The sequence below is a fragment of the Mobula birostris genome, chromosome 9 (assembly GCF_030028105.1).
Source record: "Mobula birostris isolate sMobBir1 chromosome 9, sMobBir1.hap1, whole genome shotgun sequence".
NCBI lineage: Eukaryota > Metazoa > Chordata > Chondrichthyes > Myliobatiformes > Myliobatidae > Mobula > Mobula birostris.
Window position 1 is genome coordinate 29,069,143 of NC_092378.1, and position 27,554 is coordinate 29,096,696.

The 27,554-nt window shown below is 41.4% G+C and overlaps 1 protein-coding gene across 1 annotated transcript in view; it reads right to left on the reverse strand.

The window, feature by feature from the left end:
• Positions 1-27,554, reverse strand: part of LOC140203281 (IQ motif and SEC7 domain-containing protein 3-like) — a 134,129-nt gene that overhangs the window by 42,043 nt on the left and 64,532 nt on the right. Inside the window, exons 7-10 of the mRNA XM_072269295.1 lie at positions 25,900-26,025; positions 24,290-24,389; positions 18,114-18,275; positions 11,787-11,879 (exon numbers count right to left, since the gene is read on the reverse strand). Of these exons, the coding sequence (XP_072125396.1) occupies positions 11,787-11,879; positions 18,114-18,275; positions 24,290-24,389; positions 25,900-26,025 (481 nt within the window). The remainder of the gene's footprint in view (positions 1-11,786; positions 11,880-18,113; positions 18,276-24,289; positions 24,390-25,899; positions 26,026-27,554) is intronic.

Sequence of the window (27,554 nt, forward strand, 5' to 3'; positions counted from 1 at the left end):
TAAAGTGTTACACAATTGAAAATCATCTTCTCATGTCAGGGTCAAAGAAATCAAGACATTTGACTAGGTACTTCAGGGTTTCAGTCATCCTTGAGCCTCTGGCAAAGTTTCCATGCTAGTGGCAGATAGGACAATAGCATTCTCCATGAGTTTCTCTCACTGTATTATTCTGAAACTTGGATCACACTGTCCTGGTCATGCTCCCACTGGTCACACCTGGGATAACCAGGTTTTACTACCAACACATCCTCCCACCAATCACCCTATCAATCACACTCCAAATCTGCTATGTTTCAATAAGATTATCTTTCATCCTTCTAAACCGAAATAAGAATAGAATCAGCCCAATGAAACTTTCTTCAACTGTCAACCCAGGTAACAACAAAGTGAATATTTGCTGCACTGCCTCCAGTGCAAATATGTGACTCAATAAACATGAAGACCAAAACCGTATGCAGTATTCCAGGTCTGGACTTACCACAAAGTTGCTTCGAAACTTCCCTGCTTTAATACTCCACACTGCTTGCAATAAAGGTCAAAATTCTATTAGCCTTCCTCATTACTTCCTGTGCTTGCTTAGCCATGCTGATCCCTTTATACCACTGCATCTCACAATCTTGTAACATTTAAATAATAGTTTGCCGTTTTTCATTCTTTATTCTAAAATGGAAGGACTCATATCACAGTCAGCTGCTTGTACATACACTTCACCTCTTTATATTACATTATATGACCTTTGTATCCTCCTCACAACTTGCTAATTCACCTACCTTTGTATCATCAGTAAATTTGCTTAACGGGAAACAACTTCATTAAGGCCGTTAGTAAGGCCTTGCATAGGAAATGGTCAAAAATTAGTGAACAAGGAGAAGTTGGCTCACCAAATCCAAAATGGGCTTGGTACTAAGAGGCAGAGCATAATAGTGGAGGGCTGCTCTTTTGATTGGGTAATAGGGTCCATACAGTTCAATATAGACAGTAATGATTTGAATGTGGAACTAGGTGGTGTGATTAGTAAGTTACAGGTACATGTCAATTGTTTGATGATGGCGAGGAGGATGGTCTTAGGTCACAGATTAACATTTATCACCTGATAAAATTGGCAGAACAATGGTAGTCTTGAAAAGTGAAAGATGGTGTACTTGGGGATGACTTTTATGGTAGGGTACATTTACCTGAATTCTGTTTTATGTTAGATAACTAATTCCATATCCATACCAACACAGTATCCCCAAGACCATGTATTCTTCAGCAAGTGTCTTTCTGGAAATCTAAATGCACTGCATGTACATGTTCCCCTTTATCCATCATTTTTTTCTATATTTTCAAGTAACTCAAGCAAATATGTCAAACATAATTTCCTTTACATAAAACGATATTCACTCAGTTTGAATGTTTTATTTTCTGTTTCTAAATGCTTTGTAATTACTTTCTGAGTAATATATTCCATGAATTTCTCAAAGACAGTTAAGCCTATAGTTTCCTGCTTTCTGTTTCCCTCCTTTGAATAATTATGTCCCATTTACAATTTTCCAGTTTTCTGTCCAGTCCTCTGGGACTTCCCAATATCAAAGAAGTTCAGTAGAATATAGCCACTATTCTCAACCACTTCCTTTAAGATCCATGTGGAAAACCCATGATATCCAGGGAATTTGTCTGTCTTTAGTTAGCTCACCTGGATTTTTATAAGACCATAAGACCATAAGACAAAGGAACAGAAGTCGGCCATTCAGCCCATCGAGTCTGTTCCACCATTTTATCATGAGCTGATCCATTCTCCATTTAGTCCCACTCCCCCGCCTTCTCACCATAACCTTTGATGCCCTGGCTACTCAGATACCTATCAATCTCTGCCTTAAACACACCCCATAACTTGGCCTCCACTGCCACCCGTGGCACCAAATTCCATAGATTCACCACCCTCTGACTAAAAAAATTTCTTCGCATCTCTGTTCTTAATGGGCGCCCTTCAATCCTTAAGTCATGCCCTCTCGTACAAGACTCCCCCATCATGGGGAACAACTTTGCCACATCCACTCTGTCCATGCCTTTCAACATTCGAAATGTTTCTATGAGGTCCCCCCTCATTCTTCTCAACTCCAAGGAATACAGTCCAAGAGTGGACAAACGTTCCTCATATGTCAACACTCACATTCCCGAAATCATCCTAGTGAATCTTCTCTGTACCCTCTCCAACGTCAGCACATCCTTTCTTAAATAAGGAGACCAAAACTGTCCACAGTACTCCAAGTGAGGTCTCACCAGCACCTTAAACAGCCTCAACATCACATCCCTGCTCCTATACTCTATTCCTCTAGAAATGAATGCCAACATTGCATTCTCCTTCTTCACCACCAACTGAACCTGGAGGTTAACCTTAAGGGTATCCTGCACGAGGACTCCCAAGTCCCGCTGCATCTCAGAACTTTGAATTCTCTCCCCATTTAGATAATAGTCTGCCTGTTTATTTCTTCTGCCAAAGTGCATAACCATACACTTTCCAACATTGTATTTCATTTGCCAGTTCTTTACCCATTCTTTCAATCTATCCAAGTCTCTCTGCAGACTCTCTGTTTCCTCAGCACTACTGGCCCCTCCACCTATCTTTGTATCATCAGCAAACTTAGCCACAAAGCCATCTATTCCATAATCCAAATCGTTGATGTACAACGTAAAAAGAAACGGCCCCAACACGGACCCCTGTGGAACACCACTGGTAACCGGCAGCCAACCAGAATAAGATCCCTTTATTCCCACTGTCTGTTTCCTGTCAATCAGCCAATGCGGTATCCACCTATGTAACTTTCCCGTAATTCCATGGGCTCTTATCTTGTTAAGCAGCCTCATGTGTGGCACCTTGTCAAAGGCCTTCTGAAAATCCAAATATATAACATCCACTACATCTCCCTTGTCTAGCCTACTTATAATTTCCTCAAAAAATTGTAATAGGTTTGTCAGGCAGGATTTTCCTTTAAGGAAACCGTGCTGAGTTCTGCCTATCTTGTCATATGCCCCCAAGTACTCCGTAACCTCATCCTTGACAATCGATTCCAACAACTTCCCAACCATCCATGTCAAGCTAACAGGTCTATAATTTCCTTTTTGCTTCCTTGCCCCCTTCTTAAATAGCGGAGTGATATTTGCAATCTTCCAGTCCTCCGGAACCATGCCAGAACTTTTGGAAGATCATTGCTAATGCCTCCACAATCTCCACAGCTACTTCCTTCAGAACACAAGGGTGCATTCCATCTGGTGCGGGAGATTTATCTACCTTTAGACTATTCAGCTTCCTGAGTACTTTCTCTGTTGTAATTGTGACTGCGCACACTTCTCTTCCCTAACATCCTTGAGTGTCCGGTATACTGCTGCAAAAGACTGATGCAAAATACTCGCAACACACATCAAAGTTGCTGGTGAACGCAGCAGGCCAGGCAGCATCTGTAGGAAGAGGTGCAGTCGACATTTCAGGCCGAGACCCTTCGTCAGGACTAACTGAAGGAAGAGTGAGTAAGGGATTTGAAAGTTGGAGGGGGAGGGGGAGATCCAAAATGATAGGAGAAGACAGGAGTGGGAGGGATAGAGCCAAGAGCTGGACAGGTGATAGGCAAAAGGGATATGAGAGGATCATGGGACAGGAGGTCCGGGAAGAAAGACAGGGGGGGGGGGACCCAGAGGATGGGCAAGGGGTATATTCAGAGGGACAGAGGGAGAAAAAGGAGAGTGAGAGAAAGAATGTGTGTATAAAAATAAGTAACAGATGGGGTACGAAGGGGAGGGGGGCCTTAGCGGAAGTTAGAGAAGTACTTTTTCTCCCTCTGTCCCTCTGAATATACCCCTTGCCCATCCTCTGGGCCCGCACCCCCCACCTCGTCTTTCTTCCCGGACCTCCTGTCCCATGATCCTCTAGTATCCCTTTTGCCTATCACCTGTCCAGCTCTTGGCTCTATTCCTCCCCCCTTCTGTCTTCTCCTATCATTTTGGATCTCCCCCTCCCCCTCCAACTTTCAAATCCCATACTCACTCTTCCTTCAGTTAGTCCTGACGAAGGGTCTCGGCCTGAAACGTCGACTGCACCTCTTCCTACAGATGCTGCCTGGCCTGCTGCATTCACCAGCAACTTTGATGTGTGTTGCTTGAATTTCCAGCATCTGCAGAATTCCTGTTATTTTTGATGCAAAATACTCATTCAGTTCCTCCGCCATCCCCTTATCTCCCATTAAAATTTCTCCAGCATCATTTTCCATCGGTCCTATATCTACTCTCACCTGTCTTTTACTCTTTATATACTTGAAAAGGTTTTTAATATCTTCTTTGATATTATTTGCTAGCTTCCTTTCATAGTTCATTTTTTCCCTCTTAATGACCTTCTTAGTTTCATTTTGTAAGCTTTTAAAAACTTGCTAATCCTCTGTCTTCCCACTAATTTTTCAGTCAACTTCGAGAAAGAGGTCGTATCGCTCGGACAGAGATGGCGCTCAGTACTCGGTGTCAGAGAGCTGATCAGAGCTCGAAGTTTTCAGATGACTCAGAGTCGGATTGTGGTTGGCATGGCAGGGAGAGTTTTTCCTTCCCTCTCCCGTCCGCGTGAGATGTGGGACATTTGAGAAACTTTGAACTTTACTGTGTTCATGGACTTTCTTCATCAAGTTACGGTATTGTGCACTGTTGTAACTATATGTATAATTATGTGGTTATGTCAGTTTTTTCAGTCTTGGTTTGTCCTGTGTTTTGTGATATCACACCGGAGGAAATAATGTATTATTTCTTAATGCATGCATTACTAAATGACAATAAAAGGGGACTACGTGTCTTCGTAATCTAAAAAAAAAACAATGTTGGCCAGTTCCTCTCTCATGCCACTATAACTTCCTTCACTCCACTGAAATACCGACACATCAGATTTCGGCTTCTCTTTTTCAAATTTCACAGTGAACTCAATCATGTTATGATCACTGTCTCCTATTGGTGCCTTCACCTCAATCTCTCTAATCACCTCCGGTTCATTACACAATACCCAATCCAGTACAGCCGATCCCCTAGTGGGCTCAACAACAAGCTGTTCTAAAAAGCAATCTCGCAGACATTTTACAAATTCTCTCTTGAGATCCAGTGCCGACCTGATTTTCCCAATCCACTTGCATGTTAAAATCCCCCACAATGATCATAACACTGCCCTTCTGACAAGCCTTTTCTATTTCCTGTTGTAATTTGTAGTCTACATCAATATAGCTGTTTGGAGGCCTGTATATAACTGCCATCAGGGTCCTTTTACCCCTGCAATTTCTTAGCTCAACCCATAAAGATTCTACACCTTCCAATCCTATGTCACCTCTTTCTAATGATTTGATACCATTTCTTACCAATAAAGCCACGCCTCCCCCTCTGCCGACCTTCCTATCCTTCCGATACATCGTGTATCCTTGGACGTTCAGCTCCCAGAGACATGCATCCTTTAGCCACGTCTCAGTGATGGCCACAATATCATACCTGCCAATCTGTAGCTGTACGACAAGATCATCCACCTTATTCCTTGTGCGGCGTGCATTTAAGTATAACACCTTAAGTCCAGTATTTGGTACTTTTTGCTTTGATTGCACTGCAACTCGTCCCAATGGCTGCAAATTTGCCCCATCACCTGCCTGTTTTTCCTGACATCTTTACTGCTCACTATCTTAGATTTATTTCTGTTTTCCCCTTCCTCTGCTCTATCATTCCGGTTCCCACTCCCCCTGCCAAATTAGTTTAAACCCTCTCTAACAGCTCTATTAAACCTTCCCGCCAGGTTACTGGGCCCCTTCGGATTCAGGTGTAACCAGTCCATTTTGAACAGCTCATACTTCCCCCAGAAGAGATCCCAATGATCCAAGAATCTGAAGCCCTGCCCCCTGCACCAGTCTGTCAGCCACGCATTCATCTGCCTGATCCTACTATTCTTGCCCTCGCTAACACGTGGCACAGGTAGCAATCCTGAGATTACCACCCTGGAGGTCCTGCTTCTCAGCTTCCTTCCTAACTCCCGGAAATCTCTCTTCAGGACCTCCTCCCTTCTCCTATCTATTTCACTGGTACTAACATGTACCAAGACAACTGGCTGCTCGCCCTCTCCCTTCATAATATTCTGGATCCGATCTGAGACATCCCGTACCCTGGCACCTGGGAGGCAACACACCATGTGGGTATCTCTATCAGGCTCACAGAATCTCCTGTCTGTTCCCCTGACTATGGAATCCCCTATGACTACCACATTCCTCTTCTCCCTCCTTGCCTCCTGTACAACAGCTCCAGGCTCAGTGCCAGAGACCCGATTACCATGGGCATCCCCTGTCAGATCATCCCCCTCAACAGCATCCAGAACAAGATATTTGTTGCTGAGGGGGACAGCCACAGGGGTGCTCTCCACTATCCGGGCATTTTCCTTCCCTCTCCTGACAGTCACCCAGTTTTCTGACCCCTGTAGCCTAGGGATCTCCACAATCACATAGGATTGTTTCAAGTTGCTCTATCTCCATAGCCATTAATTATCAGTTATTATTGGCATTTTTAATGGCTCTTACCATAAAGAGTGATTCAAGATAGTAATTATTTAGTATTTTTGCCATTTCTCTATTTCCCACTATTAATTCTCCCATTTCATCTACCAAAAGAACAATATTTAATTATTCTCTACTTTCTCTAGATCTATAGAAGCTCAATTTTATATTATTTACTAGTTAGTCCTTGTACTCTGCCTTCAGCCTCCACAATGTTTATGGGCTAATATATTTGTTTCAAAAACTTGTCAATCATTTGGCTGACTTGTAATCTTCACAATGTTAGATGTCTTTCCCTTCAGTTTGAAACCAACTTTAATTAGAAATGGATAGTGCACTCTTCTCAGTGAGCTTTTCTTTCTGTCTGGAATAGCCTTAGTGAGATTCATGAAATGTTTCCTTAAATACTGTATATAATATTCTGATCTACCATTGATCCTTAATCTATTTTGCTAGATCACTTCTGCCAGATCTTTTCTCATACCATTCTAATTGTTTTTATTTAACTCCAGGAAACTGTTTCAGATTCAAATTTTTCATCCTCAAAGTGAATTTGAAATGGGACGTAAATCCTTATGAGCCCTAGCAATTAAATAAGTTCACTCTCCAAACAAATTTTACATCTATAAACTTTTTTTGTAATGCAATGTAATTGTGTGCCACTTCTGTGTGCCAGTAAACATTAAATCAACCCAACCAGCACAGCACAAAGATCTTTAATTCTGACAGCACAATATTTTGTTAAATTAAGAACTATCATCTGCACTGTATGTATAGATTATGTTATACTACCTTGAGATTCATTTTCTTGAAATACAATAGAATTTATGGAAAACTATACATAAGCAAAGAATGCTAAAAAAACATGCAAAAGAAAACCATATGTGAAAATAGAAAATAATACACGAGTTGTAAAGGATCCTTGAAAGTGAGTCTGTAGGTGGTGACTGAAGTTATCCGCACTGGCTCAGGAGCCTGATGGTTGTAGGGTAATAACTGTTCCTGAACCTGGTGGTGTGGGACGTAAAGCTTCTTTTCCTCTTACCCAATGGTATTAATGAGAAGAGGGCATGCCTTTGATGGTGGGTGTCTTTGATGATGGATACTCCTTTCTTGTGACAAAGCTCCTTATAAATGTATTCAATAGTGGGGAAGATTTTGCCTGCAGTGGGCTGGGTTGTATCCATCACTTTCTGCAGCCTTTTCTGTTTCTGGGCGTTGGTGTTTCTAAATCAGGTCATGATGCAACAAGTTAGGATACACTCCACTGTGCATCTATAAAAGTTCATCATCTAGATAAATTTTGGATGACATACAGGATCTACAGAAACTTCTAACAAAGTAGAGGTGCTGTTGTGCCTTTTTTGTGATGACACTTAAGTGCTGGTCTCAGGATAAATCCTCTGATATGTTAATGCCAAGGAATTTAAAGTTACTGACCCTCTCCACCTCAGTTTCCTAATGAGGGCTGGCTCATGGAGCCCCAGTTTCTTCCTCCTGTAGTTGATAATCAGCTCTTTGGCTTTGGGGTGTTAACTGACAGGTTGTTGTTATTGTAGCTCTAAACCAGATTCTCAATCTCGCTCCTATAGGCCAATTCACCTCCACCTTTGATTTACATCAGCAAACTTAAGACAGTGCTGAATCTGTGCGTAGCCACTGAATCATAAGTAGAGTATAAAGTGAAGAGAGCATGGGACAAAGCACACAGTCCTTTGCTGATGCTGATTCTGGAGATATTGTTGCCAATCCATACTGACTGCATCTGCCAGCGAGGAAACCGAGGATCAGGTTGCACAGGGAGTTACCGAGGCCCAGTTCTTGGAGCTCAGGGATGAGTTTCCAGGGGATGATAGGGTTGAATGATGAGCTGTAGTCCATGAACAACATCCTGATGAATGCATCTTCATTCTCCAGGTGTTTCCGAGCTGGGTGAAGAACCAATGAACTGGCCTCTGCTGTTGACCTGTTGTGATGGTAGGCAAATTAGAGCGGATCCAGGTCGCTCCTCAGGCAGGGGTTGCTATGCATCATTCCCCTCCTCCCGAAACACTTTATCATGGTGGCTGTAAGTGCTAATAGATGGCAATCACTGAGGAATGCCACCGCGTTCTTCTTGGACCACCGGCATGATTGATGCCTGCTTGAAGCAGGTGGGTACCTCAGACTGTTGAAGCGAGAGGTTGAAAACTTTCATCCAGGTACAAGCAGTTTCTGAGGTAAAATAAGACAAGATATCTTCAGGCCAGTGCCCCGAGGTTGAAGGGGCTGTACAGCTCTTTTCTGATCCTGTTCCCACATGTTGAAAGTGAATAATAATAAAAACATTATACTGCTCTGCTTGGACTCCCCATCCAGTCATTTGTTTTTTTATTTACCCTACCAAGTCCTTTAAGACTTTAATTAGACTAATTCTTACTCCTGTGGAAAATACAAGCATATGTTTGCAACCAATCCCCATAATTTAACTACTGTATTGTGATTATTTGTTCAACCCAGTACTGGATTCTGTCCAAGATCAATTTTCCTGTCTAGAAGATATGAAATTGAACACCTCATTACGGACGTGCACTGTAAAGGTGTGTGTTGTTTTTTAAACCAAAACTTAATAGTGAAGTGATTGCCTTGCATCACTTTGAGGAGGCAGATTTGTGCTTAACAAGCAGGATGAAATTAAAAATAATGACAGAACATAACCTCTTTTTAAGTCGTTAATGTCTAAAGGACAATGGAAATGGTGAAGTTATATTAAACTCTGGCCGTTGCTCATCTGTCTTTAATAACCTTACATCAAACTAAATCACAATCCTTCTCTTACTGTTCTTATGATGCAATAGATCATAGAACATAGATCAGTACAGCATAGGAGCAGGCCATTCAGCACACAATGTTACGCTGAAGCAGCTAAAAAGCAAATCAAAAACATCCAGACACTAATCCCTCCTAACTACACTTTGTCCATATCTCTCCATCTTCCTCACATTCACGTGCCTATCCAAATGTCTCTTGAAAGCCTCTAATGTTTTTGCCTCTACCACCATACTAGGCAGCGCATTCCCGGCATCCACCACTTCTGAGTTAAAAACTTACCCCTCACATCCCCTTTCAACCTACCCCCTCTCACCTTCAATGCATGCCCTCTGGTAGTAGACACTTCAAACCCTGGGAAACAGATCCTCTTTGTCCACACTATCTATGCCTCTCATAATCTTGTAAACCTCTATCAGATCTCCCCTTAACCTCAGGCTCTCCAGATAATTGACCCTGTTAATCCCAGTATCACCCACAAGCAGCTTGTACTAGCTCCCTTGTATCATGGCTGCCCTTCCTATTTTTCCTACATGCCATATATCCACTATCACTTGCATTCCCGTTAGCGCTTTCCTTTGGTCTCATACCACCTCTCGGCACTTTTGTTTAATTATACTAGCCAATCTCTTGCCCTTTTAGGATAAGAACAGGTCTTATATTGTACAATAATATCCAAATCCTCTCTACATTCAGCTGCTTGGCAATTTGCAATCCTCATTAAAATATATTAACATAAACAGAATGGAACAAAGCATTAGCATATTTGTTTAATCTTAGCTTCAGCATTATAAAACATTCCCAATTTCAAAAACACTCAAGTGAATATTGAAACAGTAATATTTGTATGATTATGTAGAACAATTGATACTTGAACATGATTACAAAGCTCTAATGTAGTTGAAGGCTTCTGCATAAGATAATAGAACAAAATTAACTTGGAAACCAGGTTACAAGATGAAATATAATTCAAGGGCACAAACAACATGGGAAAAATCACAAAGCACAGACTGATGATCCCAAGACAGCTATTGTGTTGATAGTTCATAAAAATCATACAGAATGACTGCCAGAAAGATTTTAATAACTACAAGATACGATAAAGTAATTTATCCTGATTTCTAAGAGAGAATGTTGCCACTCCAAGGTAATCATCCTTCATTTCACAGTGCACAGTGCGGAGGCAAACACCAGATGATCAAAGTTGTGGGTGCTTAAAGGACACCTTTTGTCTTCCTTCACAATCCAAGTGGAGGGAAGTGGAAACCTAATGGTTTCCCCCAGTCATAATTTCCTCTCTGCACAGCACTCAAGCATTGCTTCACATCCAAGTCACTAAAAATGGAAATAATCCCATCTCACGTATAACGTGCATAAATTTATCACTGTGAATTTCACTGTCAGTTATTTTTCATTGCACATTGAAACCACCAATTATGACTGGCTGCTGATTCCTGGAAAGAAATCGCACTTAAGTGTTAATTTCCCTCTCTTTGCAGAATGATACCCAGCCAATTTAATTGGCTGCTTCTGACTTAAATCCATTCTGATAAAGGATCTCAGACCTGAGATATTCTCTGTTTCTTTATCCATAGATGCTGCCTGGCCCATTGGACCCAGCATTATTTCCACCTTCTGCATGTTTTTAAAATCCTAACTTACAGTAAGCCTTGCCCTTTGACATCTTTACCTGTTACAAACAAGAGGTTAATGGGAATTGGCAGAAAATTGTTCAGCCCAGAGGCCTTTAACCAAGAGTCAGCAAACCTGGAGATTGAGATGACATTTGATTTTACTTGAATTCTTAACTGTACCACAATCTCAAAAAAGCAGAATGTTTGCATGCTCATGGGCAAATGTGTGACTACAGACTGAAATATAAAAAATTGTATTAGATTAAAAGAGGAGTGAAACACTGACCAAAAGGCAGGAAACATGGCAATAAAAAGCCATAAGAGCTGTGCAAATCAGATAAAATGCGTAATCTAACGATGAGAAGGAAGAAGTATAGTAATCAGAAATAGAAAACTGGATGAAGAAACATGCAATAGAGGGAAACATTCCTTTCGTTAAAATATTTTGAATTGTTCTGACGCCATACATGAGGAGATAAAACTAAATTTTTATTTGAACAAATGCTGTAACTTAAATTCAACATAATTTGACATATCTACATTTCAGCAACAGCTTATAACGTGCGACATAGCAGTTTCCAATCTCACTAGGAGGTAGGCTTGTGTCTTAAAAATCCTACCCATATGTCTTATGTTCAACGTCAGGCAGCTGCATCTTTCCTGTATGCGGTGAATACATTTTGTGTTCTCAAATCACCAATTTGCATTCTTGATATTAGTAAGCTACTCACAAACAATGCCCTATCAGCCAGTTGCTGCTGAAATCATTCTAGCTGATGCTATGTCTCTTGAGTATAAAACAAATCAGCCTGACCTGATGGAGATCCTGACTTGGTTCGGATGTTAATCTGAGCTCCATTGTTCTTTGTGGGAGGGATTTTTGATCCCTGTTGCTTTTCCAGCTCCCCTGGAGACAAAATTATTATATTTATTTAATTAAATCATTTTTTTAAACTTATGATGCTATTTTCAATTTGATCCAGCTTTTTCTTAATATTCAAAGACATTACTTTAGAATTGTTTCTATAAGTTATTACAGACTATTTCATCAAATGCCTCAGGAATTTCTGGACTCTTACAATTCTGTCCCCTTGCACATCCCTGATTTTATTCACTCCTCAGCCATCTTCTTCTTCTCAGATTGTCCATGAGTTTGGGTATGACTTACTTCCACTCTGGTTTTCTAGTTTTTAAGTCGTCTTGAAGAGGCCAATATGGGTATGGCAGATTCTTCTTCAGATAGGACAGATGCTGACTGAGAGGACAGCATACGCTTAGCAATCCGACCTGAGATATTCAAACAACATTCTTAAACCTCTCAACCTTAAAAGCCTTTCGATGCTTCTTAAAGGAAAACTTCTGGTTACCTGCTCCAGTATCTATTGTTTCAGTCAAAATTTGTTTGATAGACCAAGTTTGGGATGGTTTACTATGACAAAAGTGTTCTGTAGAGGTAATTTATTGTTGTTTATATCTAAATGTCACATCTTTATAAGCAATGCCAGAAAATTAAATGCTTTATGTTAGTGTGAAATTTGTCATGATGGCATAAAATTGGATGCACTTTTCCAATTCCCATAAGGAATCATAGATCACACACTAGCTGATTGTGCCAGCTTGCTGGCGTGCAGTTGCTTGACAGGAGAAATGAGATGCAGTAGAGACAGGGAGTGGGCAATGCATGCCATCCTCAGTTAACACACTCTGATGGATGCTAAGAGGGGTGCTCCATGTTATCATTATCTATCTCAAAAGGAAAACACTATAATTAAATAAAGGTTTGTTTTGCAAAATTACACAAGTTGAGTCACACTGCTACTGTTCATCTTTAGCAGATTACATCAAGAAGTTAATCTTAATGTGACTCCTAATGTTCCCCATTATTTCTTCAACTGCCACATTACTCAAAAAAAATTTGATACTGAAGGGATCTATTCATCATCAGACGTGCTATGTGTTTATTGCAATTTAATTTTGAAGCTGAAAAGTGTTTGTCTGGTATCCCAATTGAAAAAGCCAATTAGCCAATTAGATAAAGTGCATTGAAACTGCCGCAGTATTAGTGGGGTGACAGGGAGGAGATAAACCTCTACCAAAGGAGGTGTAAGGTGCACCTCCCCTTCACTAGCCTGCAGGTCACCCTTGGGCAAGGTGTAACACCTGCTTAGTCCCCTGATCAGGGTCACGTGAAGCCATGGGAGCAGGTGGTGGATGGTCGTATGAGCAGCTGGTGCATATCACAAGTCCTGGGTATGCAACCACTGATGCCAGGCAGACAATCTCTGAAGAGTTTTGATAATGGCTGGGGTTATCCGTCTTGTAAGGACACTGTCCAGAAGAAGACAATGGCAAACCACTTCTGTAGAAAAATTTGCTAAGAACAAACAGGGCTATGATCGCCCATGTCATACAACATGGCACATAACGAACAAACAAACACTATTAGATTTGCAGTCAGGTATTTTAAAGTACTTTATTTCACTCCACTGTTATTTTGCAAAAGAAACTACAAAAACAAATGTTCTTTTGTCACTACTTACATTGTTGACAGGTGAGGCACTCTGAATTTAAAAATAAATTTTGCTATGGCGCATGATTTTGGTTGTCTTTCTATCTGTCTTGATATTTTGAATATAAAGACAGGGGTGAGTACTTTCATCAACATCTGATTGTTCACTTTTGCTAAGCTTTTCTTTACAGAAATATATCATGTTCGATCCTTCAGGCAATTTTCACCTACCTACTCTTCTAATTAGGAAGCCCAATGGAATTGGGAATGGCAGGTTTCCATTCCTGTTACAACATAGCTTATCTTTTGGGGGTGCTACTGGCTGACAGGTCAGACAAGTGGATAGGCTGGGAGTTGGTGGTGTTCTTTTCACTGTTATATGCAAGTCTGCTTTGTGCTCCCTCCAGGGTCTCAACACCATCCTACCATCCGAATGTTTGTTACTTACTTTGAGCAGTCATAGGCCAGGATTTCCCAAGAGTCAGAGAGGGTTACCAGGCTTCTTCAAGGAAGCTTTGAGGGAATCCTTGAATCTATCTGCTTGGTATTGTCCTCCCAGGGCAGACCTTAGAATAGTATAACTGCTTCGGGAGCATAGTGCTGGGCAAGAAATTGATTTGCTCAGCTCAAAGTAACTGAACAGAAGCTAATAAAGGATGCCGAGAATGCTGACCAGGAAAGGGGACTAAAGTTGGTTCATTTGTACTTCCAGTATATTTGGAGGGTCTTGCTGTGGTATTTTTCCAGTGACCTGAAATGCCTGCTGAAGGCTGTCCAAGTCTCAGCATAAGAGGAGAGCAGGGATCTTATTGACCAGGTTGTAGTTTCTGATCTTTATTTCATTTCTACCTTAATCAATCAAAGCCAGTGCCAGTGCATTGAGATTGGTAGTGAATTTCAGCCTTGTTGTCTGCTTTTGCTGAGAGGTGGCTCTCACAAGATAGGTAGTTGGTCGCATTTTCCAGGGTCTCACTGTGAACCTTTATCGTTGGAGGGTAATGTAGTCACTTATAGTGTCACAGAATGATTATGGTACAGACAAAGGTGATTGAGCTTAATCAGTCAATGTGATTTCTCCAAAGAACACAGTCAGTCCCATTATATCATGGCTCATTCAATTTTCCTCTCAAACCCAGTCTCCTGCCTTCTCCCCGTATCCCTTCATTCCTGACCAATTAAGAATCTATCCTCTGCCTTAAATATACACAAAGACTAGGCCTCTACTGCTGCCTGTGGCAAAGAATTCCACAGATTCACCACCCTCCTCATCTCCATTCTACAATGACGCCCCTCTATTCTGTGTCCTCTGGTCTTAGACTCCCCCACCACAGGAAACATCCTCTCCACATCCACTCTATCAAGGCCTTTCACTATTTGATAGGTTTAAATGAGGTCACCCCTCACTTTTCTCAGTTCCAGTGAATACAGGCCCAGAGGTATCAAATGCCCTTTATATGACACCATTCAATTCTGGAGTTATTTGTGTGAACATCCCTTCAGCCGTCTTCAGTTTCAACACATCCTTTCTAAGATAAGGGGCACGGAAACTGCTCACAATACTCCAAGTGAGGCCTCACCAGTGCTTTATGAGGTCTCAATATTACATCCTTGCTTTTATATTCTATTCCTCTTGATATGAATGCTAACATTGCATTTCCCTTCTTCACCACAGACTCAACCTGCAAATTAACCTTTAGGGTATCCTACACAACAACTCCCAAGTCCCCTTGTGCCTCAGTTTTTTGTATTTTTTCTCCATTTAGAAAATAGTCATACCTTTCACTTCTTCTACTGAAGTGCATGACCACTTCCTGACATTGTATTCCATCTGCCATTTCCTAGACCATTCTCATAATCTGTCCAAGTCCTTCTGTAGCCTCTCTACTTCCTCAAAACTACCTGTCTCTCCACCTATCTTTATATTGTCTGCAAACTTTGCAACAAAGCTATTAATTCCATCATGCAAATCATTGATGTAAAACGTAAAATGAATTGGTCCTAACACAGACCCTTGTGGAACACCACTAGTCACCGGCAGCCAGCCAGAGAAGCCTCTCTTTATTCACACTCTTGGCCTCCTGCCAATCAGCCACTGCTTTTATCCATGCTAGAATCTTTCCTGTAATACCATGGGCTCGTAGCTTGTTAAGCGTGTATGGCACCTTGTCAAAGGCCTTCTGAAAATCTAAGTACACAACAGCAATTGATTTTCCTTTGTCTATCCTGCTTGTTATTTCTTCAAGAAATCCAACAGCTTTGTCAGGCAAGATTTTCCCTTGAGGAAACCATGCTGACTACGGCCTGTCTTATCATGTGCCTCCAAGTACCCCTACACCCCATCCTTAATAATCGACTCCAACATCTTCCCAACAACTGAGGTCAGAGACTAACTGGCCTATAGTTTCCTTTCTTCTTTCTGCCTCACTCTCTTCTTGAAGAGCGCAGTGACATGTGTAATTTTCCAGTCTTCTGGAACCATACCAGTATCTGGTGATTCTTGAAAGATCATTACTAATGCCACCATGATCTCTTCAGTCACCTCTTTCAGAACTCTGGGGTGTACAGCATCTGGTCCTGGTGATTTATCTACCTTCAGACCTTTCAGTTTCCCAAGAACCTTCTCTCTAGTTATGGTAACTTCACACACTTCATGACCACTGACACATGGAACTTCCACCATACTGTCAATGTCTTCCACAGTGAAGACTGATGCAAATTATTTATTCACCTTGTCCAATATTTCCTTGTCCCTCATTACTACCTCTCCAGCATCATTTTCCAGTGGTCCAATATCCACTCTCATCTCCTTCACACTTTATATATCTGAATAAACTTTTGATATTCTCTTTAATATTATTGGCTAGCTTACTTTCGTATTCCATCTTTACCTTCTTAATGACTTTCTAGTTGCCTTCTGTTGGTCTTTAAAAGCTTCCCAAGCCTCCAACTTCCCACTAATTTTTGCTCTATTATATACCCTCTCCTTGGCTTTCCCCCCAGTTTATCCCTGTTACCATGCAAAGTGGCCAACCAATATCATTCTGAAATCACTCTCTCGTTCAGTCACCTCTGGAGGTGGTATGTTCCCTGTCATTGCATGTGCTGTGTGAAAACGTTCATCCTCACATCTCCCCTATACAACTTGACCTAAACCCAGATCCGTGTACTGTAATTGTTGCAGAATACACCTTCTGGCGCTACTTGGACACGTCTTCAGTGATGAACCCGGGGTCATAGGGTGTTTTGGGTCTTTAATCATCAGACACCCTCGCCCGGTTGACCCAGCCTGGGGTGATCAGCCCCCGACATGTGTCCAAGTGGCGCATTAATCCACGGATCCCTAAACCCAGATCCGTGTACTGTAACAATCAGTGAGAGGTAACTTCTCACCCTCATCTGCCTCAGTTGAATCTCCTATCTAAACCTATAACTCAGCCTGTGAGTGGAAAGTGCTGACATTAAAAATTTAATACCTCTTACTGTGATGGCCATGAATAGAAAACAGCAATAGGAATTGTTGTTGAAATAGAGAGATATATTAGAACTACATCAGCGTGGCTCATAGTAGTTATGTGAAAACTATAAAGTGCTTTGAAGCATTGCACCCACACTGCCTGCACATAATTGCACAAACAACTCTGGGGATAATTGTGTCAATACATTTTATTCTGATCGTATTGCGGGCAGCTTTTTTTTTTACTGATTTCAATTGCTTCTGATTCTAGCATGAAGTGACACTTCCAATGGGTTGTGGAATTATGACTGAAAATGTTACACAGCACATTTGCCCAGTATCAACAGTTCACTTGGTGATCTACCGCTTCTCTAAATAATAGACGATTCCAAGTACATGTTTCAAACATGATTATGTTACAACTTCAGATTCATGAGGAATGTTATGGAGTGTGCACGCCATTCTTATTTCTCGGCTCTGGTCAGTACATCAGCCCTCCATCATCCCACTGTTGTTGGGAGGAAGGATCCTGACGGCACCAAAGAGGGATTGTGAAAATCAGAACAGATGGAAAGAAAAATCAACCTTTGAGCATTCACCAAGTAAAGTTAAAAGCCTGGAGTATCTCAAAAGCTTTCTACATGACCCAATCTTCTGAAGTAATTTTAGAACTAGAGCTGGGATTGGTTTATTATGGTCACACGTATCAAGATAGAGTGAAAAGCTTGTCTTGTATATTGTTCATAGAGATCAAATTATTATACAGAGCATTGAGGTGGAACAAGGTTAAGAAACAATGTCGAATAAAGAGTAACAGCAACAGAGACAGTGCAGTGCAGGTAGATAATGTGAAAAATCTTAACAAGGGAGATTTTAGGAATTTTTGAAGAATAGTCACTCAATCTTTATAAACATTATAATACTTCCTAAAATATCAATTTTCCAGTACCCAGTGTAAAAACATGATTGCATCAATATATTGTTTTCCAGTAGAGCTGCAGTCTTGTTCATGCTGCCACTCAGCTCCCTCTGATATTGCAGAGCTACAAGAATAATACAGGCTGATAATCCCAGAATTCAACAATTACTATATTTGCTAGGTAAAAGCTTCACACTTTAACCAGTTGGGCTCAACATATCTGCAATGGAAACAAGCCCACGTCAACATAATTACTCACAGTCAATTCGAATTTGCTCCATTTCTGTTACTTCAGCAATTGATTCTTTCAGCTCCTCAACAAACTTCTGGAGTTCCTCTGAACTTTGTGCACAGAAACTGATTGCTTGTTTCTTCTCTGAGCCGGAAATGGATGACACCAAGGTGATCCCGTGAGGATAAACTAGCAGACGAAACATTCAGGAATTAGCTCAGTTAATGTAAATAATGTCCTTTCCTGTTCTGCATCTTATAGTATGCAATTTTTAATTTGAAGGAGATAAGGAGGTAGCAGAGATATTAACCTTGATTTGTCCTGCAAAAAACTCCATATAAAATTAACGGTTTAAAGAGAAAGTTCAGGAAAGTACATTTGTTCATACATAATTGAACAAGTTACCTTCACAAAGTGAATAAGGGTCACATTATCTTCGGCTGATCTGAATGAATGTATCAGAGCACGTTCTAATGATTCAGAGTTTGGGTTTACAAGAGTGCACAGTTTTTGCTGAATCTAGGAAGAACATAGGACGTAGTACAGCATAGCATAGGAATGAGCTCTTTGGCCTACAATGCCTGGGCCAACAACGATGCCAATACAAACGAATCTCTTCTACATACACGTGGGCCATATTCCTCTGATTCCTGCCTGTTCATATGTCTGTTAAACACTGTTGTTGAATTTGCCATACCACCTCCCCTGGCCCCTAACACACTCAGTAAAAAGATGTTGCCTCACAAATCTCCTTCAGACCTTTTCCCTCTCATCTTAAACTTCTGCCCTTTTATATTTGACACTTCCACCTCGAGCAAAAAAACATTGACAATCTACATTATCGATGCATCTCAATTTTATTTCAAGTCACACCTCAGCCTCTGATACGCCAAAGAAAACAATCTGTACTCGTTCAGTCCCTCTCTATATCTAATACACTCAAATCCAGGTGTGTTGAACATCGTCTGCCCCTTCTCCAAAGCCTCCATATCTTTCCTATAATACGGCAAACAGAACTACACACACTGCAAAGGTGGCCTGACCAAAACTTTGTATAATTGCAATATGACTCCACAACTTTTATACTCAGTGCAAGAACCAATAAAGATACCTTTCTACTGTCCTAATCTGTTGCATTGCCACATTCAGGGAGCTATGGACTTGCACTCAATATCCCTCCATTAATCAATGTTCCCAAGGGTCCTGCCATGCACTGCATTATTTCTTCTTGCATTTGACCTTCCACAATGCATCACTCACATCCATCTGGTCAGATCTCTCTGGTCTTACAGTATCCTTTGATTTCTCACTATCCAGTTAATACCCCAGTCAAACTGAGAAAGATCAAGCCCACAGCTCCAGTTTTCTGCAAAAAAAATATTCTGTGTAACAAACACAAGAAAAGCCTAAGCAATACACGCAAGTTGCTGGAGGAACTCAACAGGCCAGGTAGCATCAATGGAAAAGAGTAAACAGTCGATGTTTTGGGCCAAGACCCTTCATCAGGACTGGAAATGAAATGGGAAGGAGTCAGACCAACAAGGTGGGAGGAAGGGAGGCAGAAGTACAAGGTGGCAGGTGATAGGAGAAACTGGGATGGGGGAGGGGTGAAGTAAAGAGCTGGGTAAGTGATTAGTGAACAAGATAAAGGGCTGGAGAAAGTGGAGGGGGGGGTGGAATCTGATAGGGCAGAATGGAAGACCATGAAATAAAGGGAAGGGGGGAGCCCACCAGAGGGAGGTGATAGGCAGAGATAAGGTGAAGAAGGAAACAGGAATGGGGAATGGTGAAGGTGGTCAATTACCAGAAGATTGAGAAATCGATGAACATGCCATCAGGTTGGAGGCTACCCAGACAGAATATAAGGTGTTGCTCCATCAACCTGAGTGTGGCCTCATCACAACAGTAGCAGAGGCCGTGGATGGGCATGTCGGAATGGGAATGGGAAGTAGAATTGAAATGGGTGGCCACCATGAAATCCCACTTTTTCTGGTGGATGGAGCATCTGTGCTGGACAAAGCAATCTCCTAATCTATGTTGGGTCTCACCAATATACAAGAGGCCACACCAGGAGCACTGAACACAGTAGGTGACCTGAGCAGACTCACAGGTGAAGTGTCGCCTCACCTGGAAGGACTGTTTGGGGCCCTGACTGGTAGTGAGGGAGGAGGTGTAGGGGCAGGTGTAGCACTTGTTCTGCTTGCAAGGATAAGCACCAGGAGGGAGATCAGTGGGGAGGGATAAGTGGACAAGGCAGTTGCATAGGGAGTGATCCTTGCAGAAAGTGAAATGTGGAGGGGGGCGGTGGTTGTTGAAGATCAAGTATCAGAAAGCTCAGGATATTCTGTGTAATCTGTGAATTTACCCATCAGGCTGCAAATATTTTCATCTAGATCATTCATATACTTTTTAAACAAAGGATGCCCTGGCACTGATCAAAAAATCTCCAGTTGGAAAAACACCCCCTCTATCATCACACTCTATGATTAAGGCAATTTTGGATCCAATTTCTCAAGTCACTCTAAACTCCATGTGACTTAATTGTCCAGACTAACCTACCCCAAGGGATGCTGTTTAATGAATTATTGAAGTTCATACCCACTATTGCTCAACCATTAAAGTCATCTTTTTCCCTTCCTGCCCAATATCAAGCATGGTGACTATCCCTAATAAACCCATGCATTCCAAATGCAAGGAAGTCCTGGTCCTAACAATCTTTTCCAATAAATTCCTTAGCCCTGAAGCAAGGTTCACTTGCCTGTTATTTCCTGGTTTGCTCCTGTTGCCCTTCTTCTGCAGAGGAACAGTACTGGCTATGCTCCAGTCCTCCGGTACCTTGCCTGTAGTTAATGAGGATAGAAATATCTCTCCCTCCCCCCTTGCTACCCTCAGTATTCTCAGATTGATCCCATCAGGCTCTGGGTGTATCCAACTTAATGCTTCTCAAGATTCCAAACACCTCCTCCTTTTTAATATTAACTTGACCTCGATGATCAACTTAACCTTCCCAAATCTCACTATCAACCACGCATTTCTCTTTGGATAATACTGATTAAGTACTTATTAAGGATCTTTCCCACTTCTTCCAGTTCCACACATAAATCCCCTCCTTTGAGTCTGAATGAACCTCCTCTTTCCCTTGTCGCCCTCTAGCCACAGAGATATGCGTCACATGCCCGACAGTTCCATGGCATTTCCTGGCAGGCGTTAAGAGGCTGAATATCAGGGTCTCCGCATCTGGGCCTCAATTGTGTACTTGTATGATAGCTACTTTATGCTCAAGAACATAATAAAGAACACACAGATCCCTTTCTTGTCCTCTTCTCGTGTGGGGGCAATTCTTAATTGCAGCAGTAACAGGAACAGAACGAATACATAAAGTGGGATTTTCATTATTTCCCTCCTGCTGTTAATGAAGATCTCCTTACATTGTTCTGCCCACCCTATCTTTATCCTCTCTCACCAAGGCAATAGGGAATTATTATACAAAAGTGAGAGATGTTATAAATATCAATAGTAAGATAGCACAGAAGCATGGAGCATAAATGTGCAGAAGAAAACGTCAAGATGTTTAACTTGACTATTCTTTCTAATAAAACTTCTCCTTAGCCAGTTCTTTGAGATTAAGGATGACATCATTCCTCTCCAATTTTCTTGGTTCTGAGTTGGCTAATGAGGCTCATAAAACAAGGGAAACTTGATACATTATTTTGAAATAGACTGTGTGTCAGGGCAAATTGAATTATCTGGTTTTAAGGTATTCTGTTCATTGTCTGCAGACAAGCAATAATTTCTAGGCTCATGTATCACAACATCTAATCATTAAAATACAGAAAACTCTTCTTCATTAAATGTTTTATCTTGAATTCCCATAAGTCAGCTAATGGCATCATGATATTCAACGTGGTGAGCACACAGGCCTTCCCTTGATAGGGACTGGGAGGAACATAGGAGGAGAGAAAAATGGTGAGAGAAAACGCATGATGCTAGAAATTCTATTGAGTAATCCAATGTTGTTTCTGTGTGACACAATTTTTAAGAAAATGTATTTATTAAAGAAAAATGTGATTTCCAGTTTGGATTATTAACTTTGTGAATGTTTTTCTAGGTACTATACATATTTACACAAATATATGCCTACACACTCAAAATGCTGGAGGAACTCAGCTGGCCAGGCAGCATCTATGGAAAAAAGTACAGTCGATGTTTCGGGCCAAAACCCTTCGTCAGGACGGGAGAAAAAAAGCTGAGGAGTAGATTTGAAATATGGGGGGACAGGAGAGAGAAATACCAGGCGATAGGTGAAACTTGGAGGGGGGAGGGATGAAGCAAAGAGCTAGGAGGTTGATTGGGGACACAAGGCCATGGTAGAAAGAAAAAAGTGGGGGGGGGAGGGAGAAGCACCAGAGGGAGGTTGATTGGGGACACAAGGCCATGGTAGAAAGAAAAAAGTGGGGGGGGGAGGGAGAAGCACCAGAGGGAGGACAAGGAGAGAGGGACAAGGGGATGGGAAATGGTGAAGGTGGGGGTGGGGGCCAGCATTACTGGAAGTTTGAGAAATCGATGTTCATGCCATCAGGTTGGAGGCTACCCAAACGGAATATATGGTGTTGTTGCTCCAATCTAAATGTGGCCTTATCCCAACAGTGGAGGTGGCCATGGATGGACATATCAGAAGGGGAATGGGAAGTGGAATTAAAATGGGTGGCCACTGGGAGATCCCACTTGTTCTGGCCAATGGAGTGTAGATGCTCGGCTAAGTGGTCTCCCAATCTATGCCGTCTCCCACCGATATACAAGAGGCCACACTGGGAGCACCGAACAGAGTACATGACCCCAACAGACTCACAGGTGAAGTGTCACCTCACCTGGAAGGACTGTTTGGGGCCCTGACTGGTAGTGAGGGAGGAGGTGTAGGGGCAGGTGTAGCACCTGTTCCGCTTGCAAGGATAAGTACCAGGAGGGAGGTCAGTGGGGAGTCCCCACTGAATGGACAAGGGAGTCACGTAGGGAGCAATCCCCGCAGAAAGCAGGAAGTGGGGGGTGGGAGGAGTTGTGTTTGGTGGTGTGAAACACCAGCCCCCCTCTCAATTCCTCCGTCTCCACCGTATCTGCTCTCAGGATGAGGTTTTTCAATCTAGAACGAAGGAGGTGTCCTCCTTTTTCAAAGAAAGGGGCTTCTCTTCCTCCACATGCTTCCTTGTGCATTCGTCCCTCCCCACTGATCTCCCTCTCATGTTATCTCCTTGACCGTCCATCGCCTCCCTCTGGTGCTCCTCCCCACCTTTTCTTTCTTCCATGGCCTTCTGTCTCTTTCATCAATCAACCTCCTAGCCCTTTGCTTCATCCCTTCCCTTCCAATTTTCACCTATCGCCTGGTGTTTCTATCTTCCCTACCCCCACCTTTCAAATCTACTCCTCAGCCGTTGTTTTCTCCAGTCCTGCTGAAGGGTTTTGGCCTTTTTTTCATAGATGCTGCCTGGTCTGCTGAGTTCCTCCAGCATTTTGTGTGTGTTGCTCAGATTTCCAGCATCTGCAGATTTTCTCTTGTATATTCCTGCATATTTGACTTTAATGTAATTGCAGATAATTCAGGATGGAGAGCATACACCCATTGCCACACTCTTGGGCATGCCCCAGACATTAGCCTCAAGGTTTCAGTCTTCACCAGCTGGTTCCCTTATTTCACTCAACCTGTGCCAGCCTCCACCTCCCTACCTGCCTTTTATCTCCTCTGTGATTCATTGCTAATCTGTCCTTTTGATGTTCTACCGTTGTGGAGCATCCAAAGAAAAGGCCATATAGCCATCATATAGGCCATCATGATGTCTTTTGGTCTTGTACTTTGTAGAATTTTAAAGCCGAGGACTCTTCATTAAAGATATCTGCTGATTTTCAACACACTGGCATATTAGCAAGGTCACTGAGGAAGTAAAGAATTTCTAGGCTTTGCAGCTTTGATTTCTGATTGCATTACATAACTCGAAGGTTTGACATTTATATGACATAATATTCCCAAATCAGGAAGGATTGACATCTGCTCTGATATCACCTGTCTTAAATTACCAGCTGAGTTACTTTCTTCAATCACTTTAGCACTGCGGGTAAGGAAATAAACTGAAGAATATGTTATTATGATCCTACTAAAGCAATTACAACATTAGATCAATGTGAATCATTTTGAAGAATTGAGCAACACTTACATTCAGTCTCAAAGAGAATAATCTGCATTCCCAATAGGCCAATAGACTTGTAGAAGTTGTACGTGGCAGAACTTTTCTTTTTTGCACACAGTTTAAGTATCTGTAATAGATGATAAATTAAATCAGCCTTAAATCAGTCCCCAGGTTACACAAAGGTTCCATTCCCGAGAACAGTTTGTAAGCCAATTTCCCTTCAAGTCATTTGTTTAGCTAGCTATATCATATCACTCTACCTACACTTGCTAGAATATTCTCATTTCATTAAATATTCATTCTAGTACTATTCATCATTAACATTAATGACTAATATGCTGTATCCAGTCATTACTAACATCACACTATTATTATTATTAGCATGATAAATGTTTTAAAATACATGGGAGAAGTTGTGTAAAATCAGGTTTTTGTAAGTCAGGTAATTTATACCATGTGCAGTCCCTGTATATACTTTATACTTTATTGTCGCCAAACAATTGGTACTAGAACGTACAATCATCACAGCGATATTTGATTCTGTGCTTCAAACTCCCTGGATTACAAAAATATTAAATATTAAAAATATTAAACATAGTTAAAATTAGTAAATATTAAAAATTTAGGTTACAAATCATAAATAGAAAATAGAAAAATGGAAAGTAAGGTAGTGCAAAAAAAACCGAAAGGCAGGTCCAGATATTTGGAGGGTACGGCCCAGATCCGGGTCAGGATCCGTTCAGCAGTCTTATCGCAGTTGGAAAGAAGCTGTTCCCAAATCTCGCCGTACGAGTCTTCATATAGTGCATGCATATGTACTTGTAGAACAATGTGTACTATATAGGAAATGTACTTTTGGTACATTTGTGAACCAGTTCCTACTACTAGATGAGTATGGCTTATCTACAATAAAGTATGTTGGTCTAACTTGGCTACTTGGTTTATTAAATAGCAATGTAAAAGAGTCCACAAATGCTAAATTTAACAAAGCTTAAAGAGATTAAGGGAAAGGGAAATGGTATTGGTTACAGGTCTGTACCATACGAGCATGTGAGAGCAGGAGTTAAGACATGAGGAAAGATCAGGACAAATTGATTTCTGTTGTTTAGCGTAGTGCCAGAGCCCAGCTTTTACATGCAGACAGAAGTTCACTGTACTGCTGGGTTGAGAGCTTTCGTGCTCTGCCAGACAATTTGGAGAAATCCATTTCTAACTCTTGAAAGGGAAAGCCATTGTTTCCAGCTGACTTGAGAAAGTAGATGAATTATGGAGTGCAGCAGTTGGAAACATCATGGCAACTGCCAAGATATCCGGTACTGTCCCAGATCATGTACTCACATCATCACAAACCAGATATATCTTCAAGCAGAGGAAGCTCTTCTTGTCCATGTACATTTTGACATCTTAGATCAAAGGCTGTATATGTATCAATCATTACAATACTCTTCCTATGTCAGGCAAGCTCAGCAGGCTAACTAGTCTTGATAATGACATTATAAATACATTTAAAACTTAAGAAATAGGGATTTTTTAAAAATTTGCACTCGCATTTGGTCCACAGGACCTCGACAAATTGTTATTAATGGCTGAAGGGAAGTTCTACTCAGATATGTAAGCGCCAATAGAGAGATTCTTACCACAACCAAGTCATTAAAAAGAAAGACCTCTCGCTGATGAGCTGCCTGCTTCTGCGCTTTGTTGATGTCCATGACCTCAAAGAGCCGGCTACAACAAACCAATCGGCGATGGGGAACGGAAAGATCCTGTGAATGCACCAAACAATGAGTTCTCTTTGGTGTCCGGGATGAACATTATCTCACATTACTCCAGCACTGATAAGCTGACCAACATGGAAGATACTAGAAAGTGTCTCTGTTTTTTTTTGGAACTGCAGAATGCATTATATCATGGGCAAATGCTCAGGATAATATGCAGATGATCTAATACATCTTGCAGTTCCAATTTTAAAATTCTCATCTTTGTTTTCAAATTCTCGGTGGACTTGCAATCTTTAGCCATTTAACTCTCTGAGATATCTGAGTCTCACTATTTCATCTTTTGAGCATCTCCGAATTTAATCTCTCCCCTACTGATATCTATGTCTTCAACTGCCTTGGGCTTAAACTCTCAAATTCCTTTCTACTACTCGTTGTTAAGACTTTTCTTAAAATGTACTCTTTCAATAAGTCTTATCATCTGCCCTAATTCCTCTCTTTGTGCCTTCAAGTCGCTTTTAGTTTGATAATGCTCCCATGAAGTGCTTTGAGAGACTTTTCTACATTAAAGGTACAGTATCCACCATGCACTATAGATTTGCGGGATTTTCAAGTCCAACATTTTTGTGCGGTTTTTAAAAATTTTAAATAATTTCCAATATCAATTTCATGAAACTTTGTATAATTCCAATCATCTTCTGCTAATATCGGGACCAGCATTGCAACCATTATATCAATGTTTCACAAAAAATAACCACACTCCTTTTTTAGTTGTCAATAATATAAAAACAGAGAATCCCATTTGACTCCTATGGATTTTCTATTTACAGTTTCACCTGTCACAGATTTATAGTATTGGACTGATTTTGATTTATTGGTAAATTGGTTTATTATCATTAAATGTACAGAGGTACAGCGAAAACCCGTCTTGTACACCATTCATACAGATCAATTCATTACAACAGTGCCATCAGGTGATACCAAATATAACAATAACAGAGTATAGAATGAAGTGTTACAGTTACAGAGAAAGTGCAGTGCAGGTAGACAATAAAGTGCAAGGAAACTATTATCATAGTTTCCTACTGTGATAATATGACCTCAGTCACTGAGGTCAAGATTTCATCTTATCACACGAGGGAACTGTTCCATCATCCTTGAGCCTGGTGTTAGATGCTTTCAGATTTTAGTATCCTCTGCCCAGCGGGTGAGGCGAGAGGACAGGATGAGTTGAGTGGGTGGGATGTCTGATTATGCTGAGTCAGTGAGAAGTATAGAATCCATGGCGGGGAGGCCGGTTTCTGTGATGTGCTGAGCTGTGCTCACATCTCTCTGAAGTTTCTTACTGTCACAGGCAGAGCAGCTGCCAACCAAGCTGTGATGCACCCAGATAGGACGTTTTCTACAGAGCATATCTGGAAATTCATAAGGGTCAAAGGAGACATACCTAATTTCTTTAGACTCCTGAAGAAATGGAAGCACTGGTGGGCTTTCTTGGCTGTGGCTTCAACATGGTTGGACCAGGCCAGGCTCTCGGTGATGTTCACATTAGGAACCTGAGGTTCTCAACCTTCTCA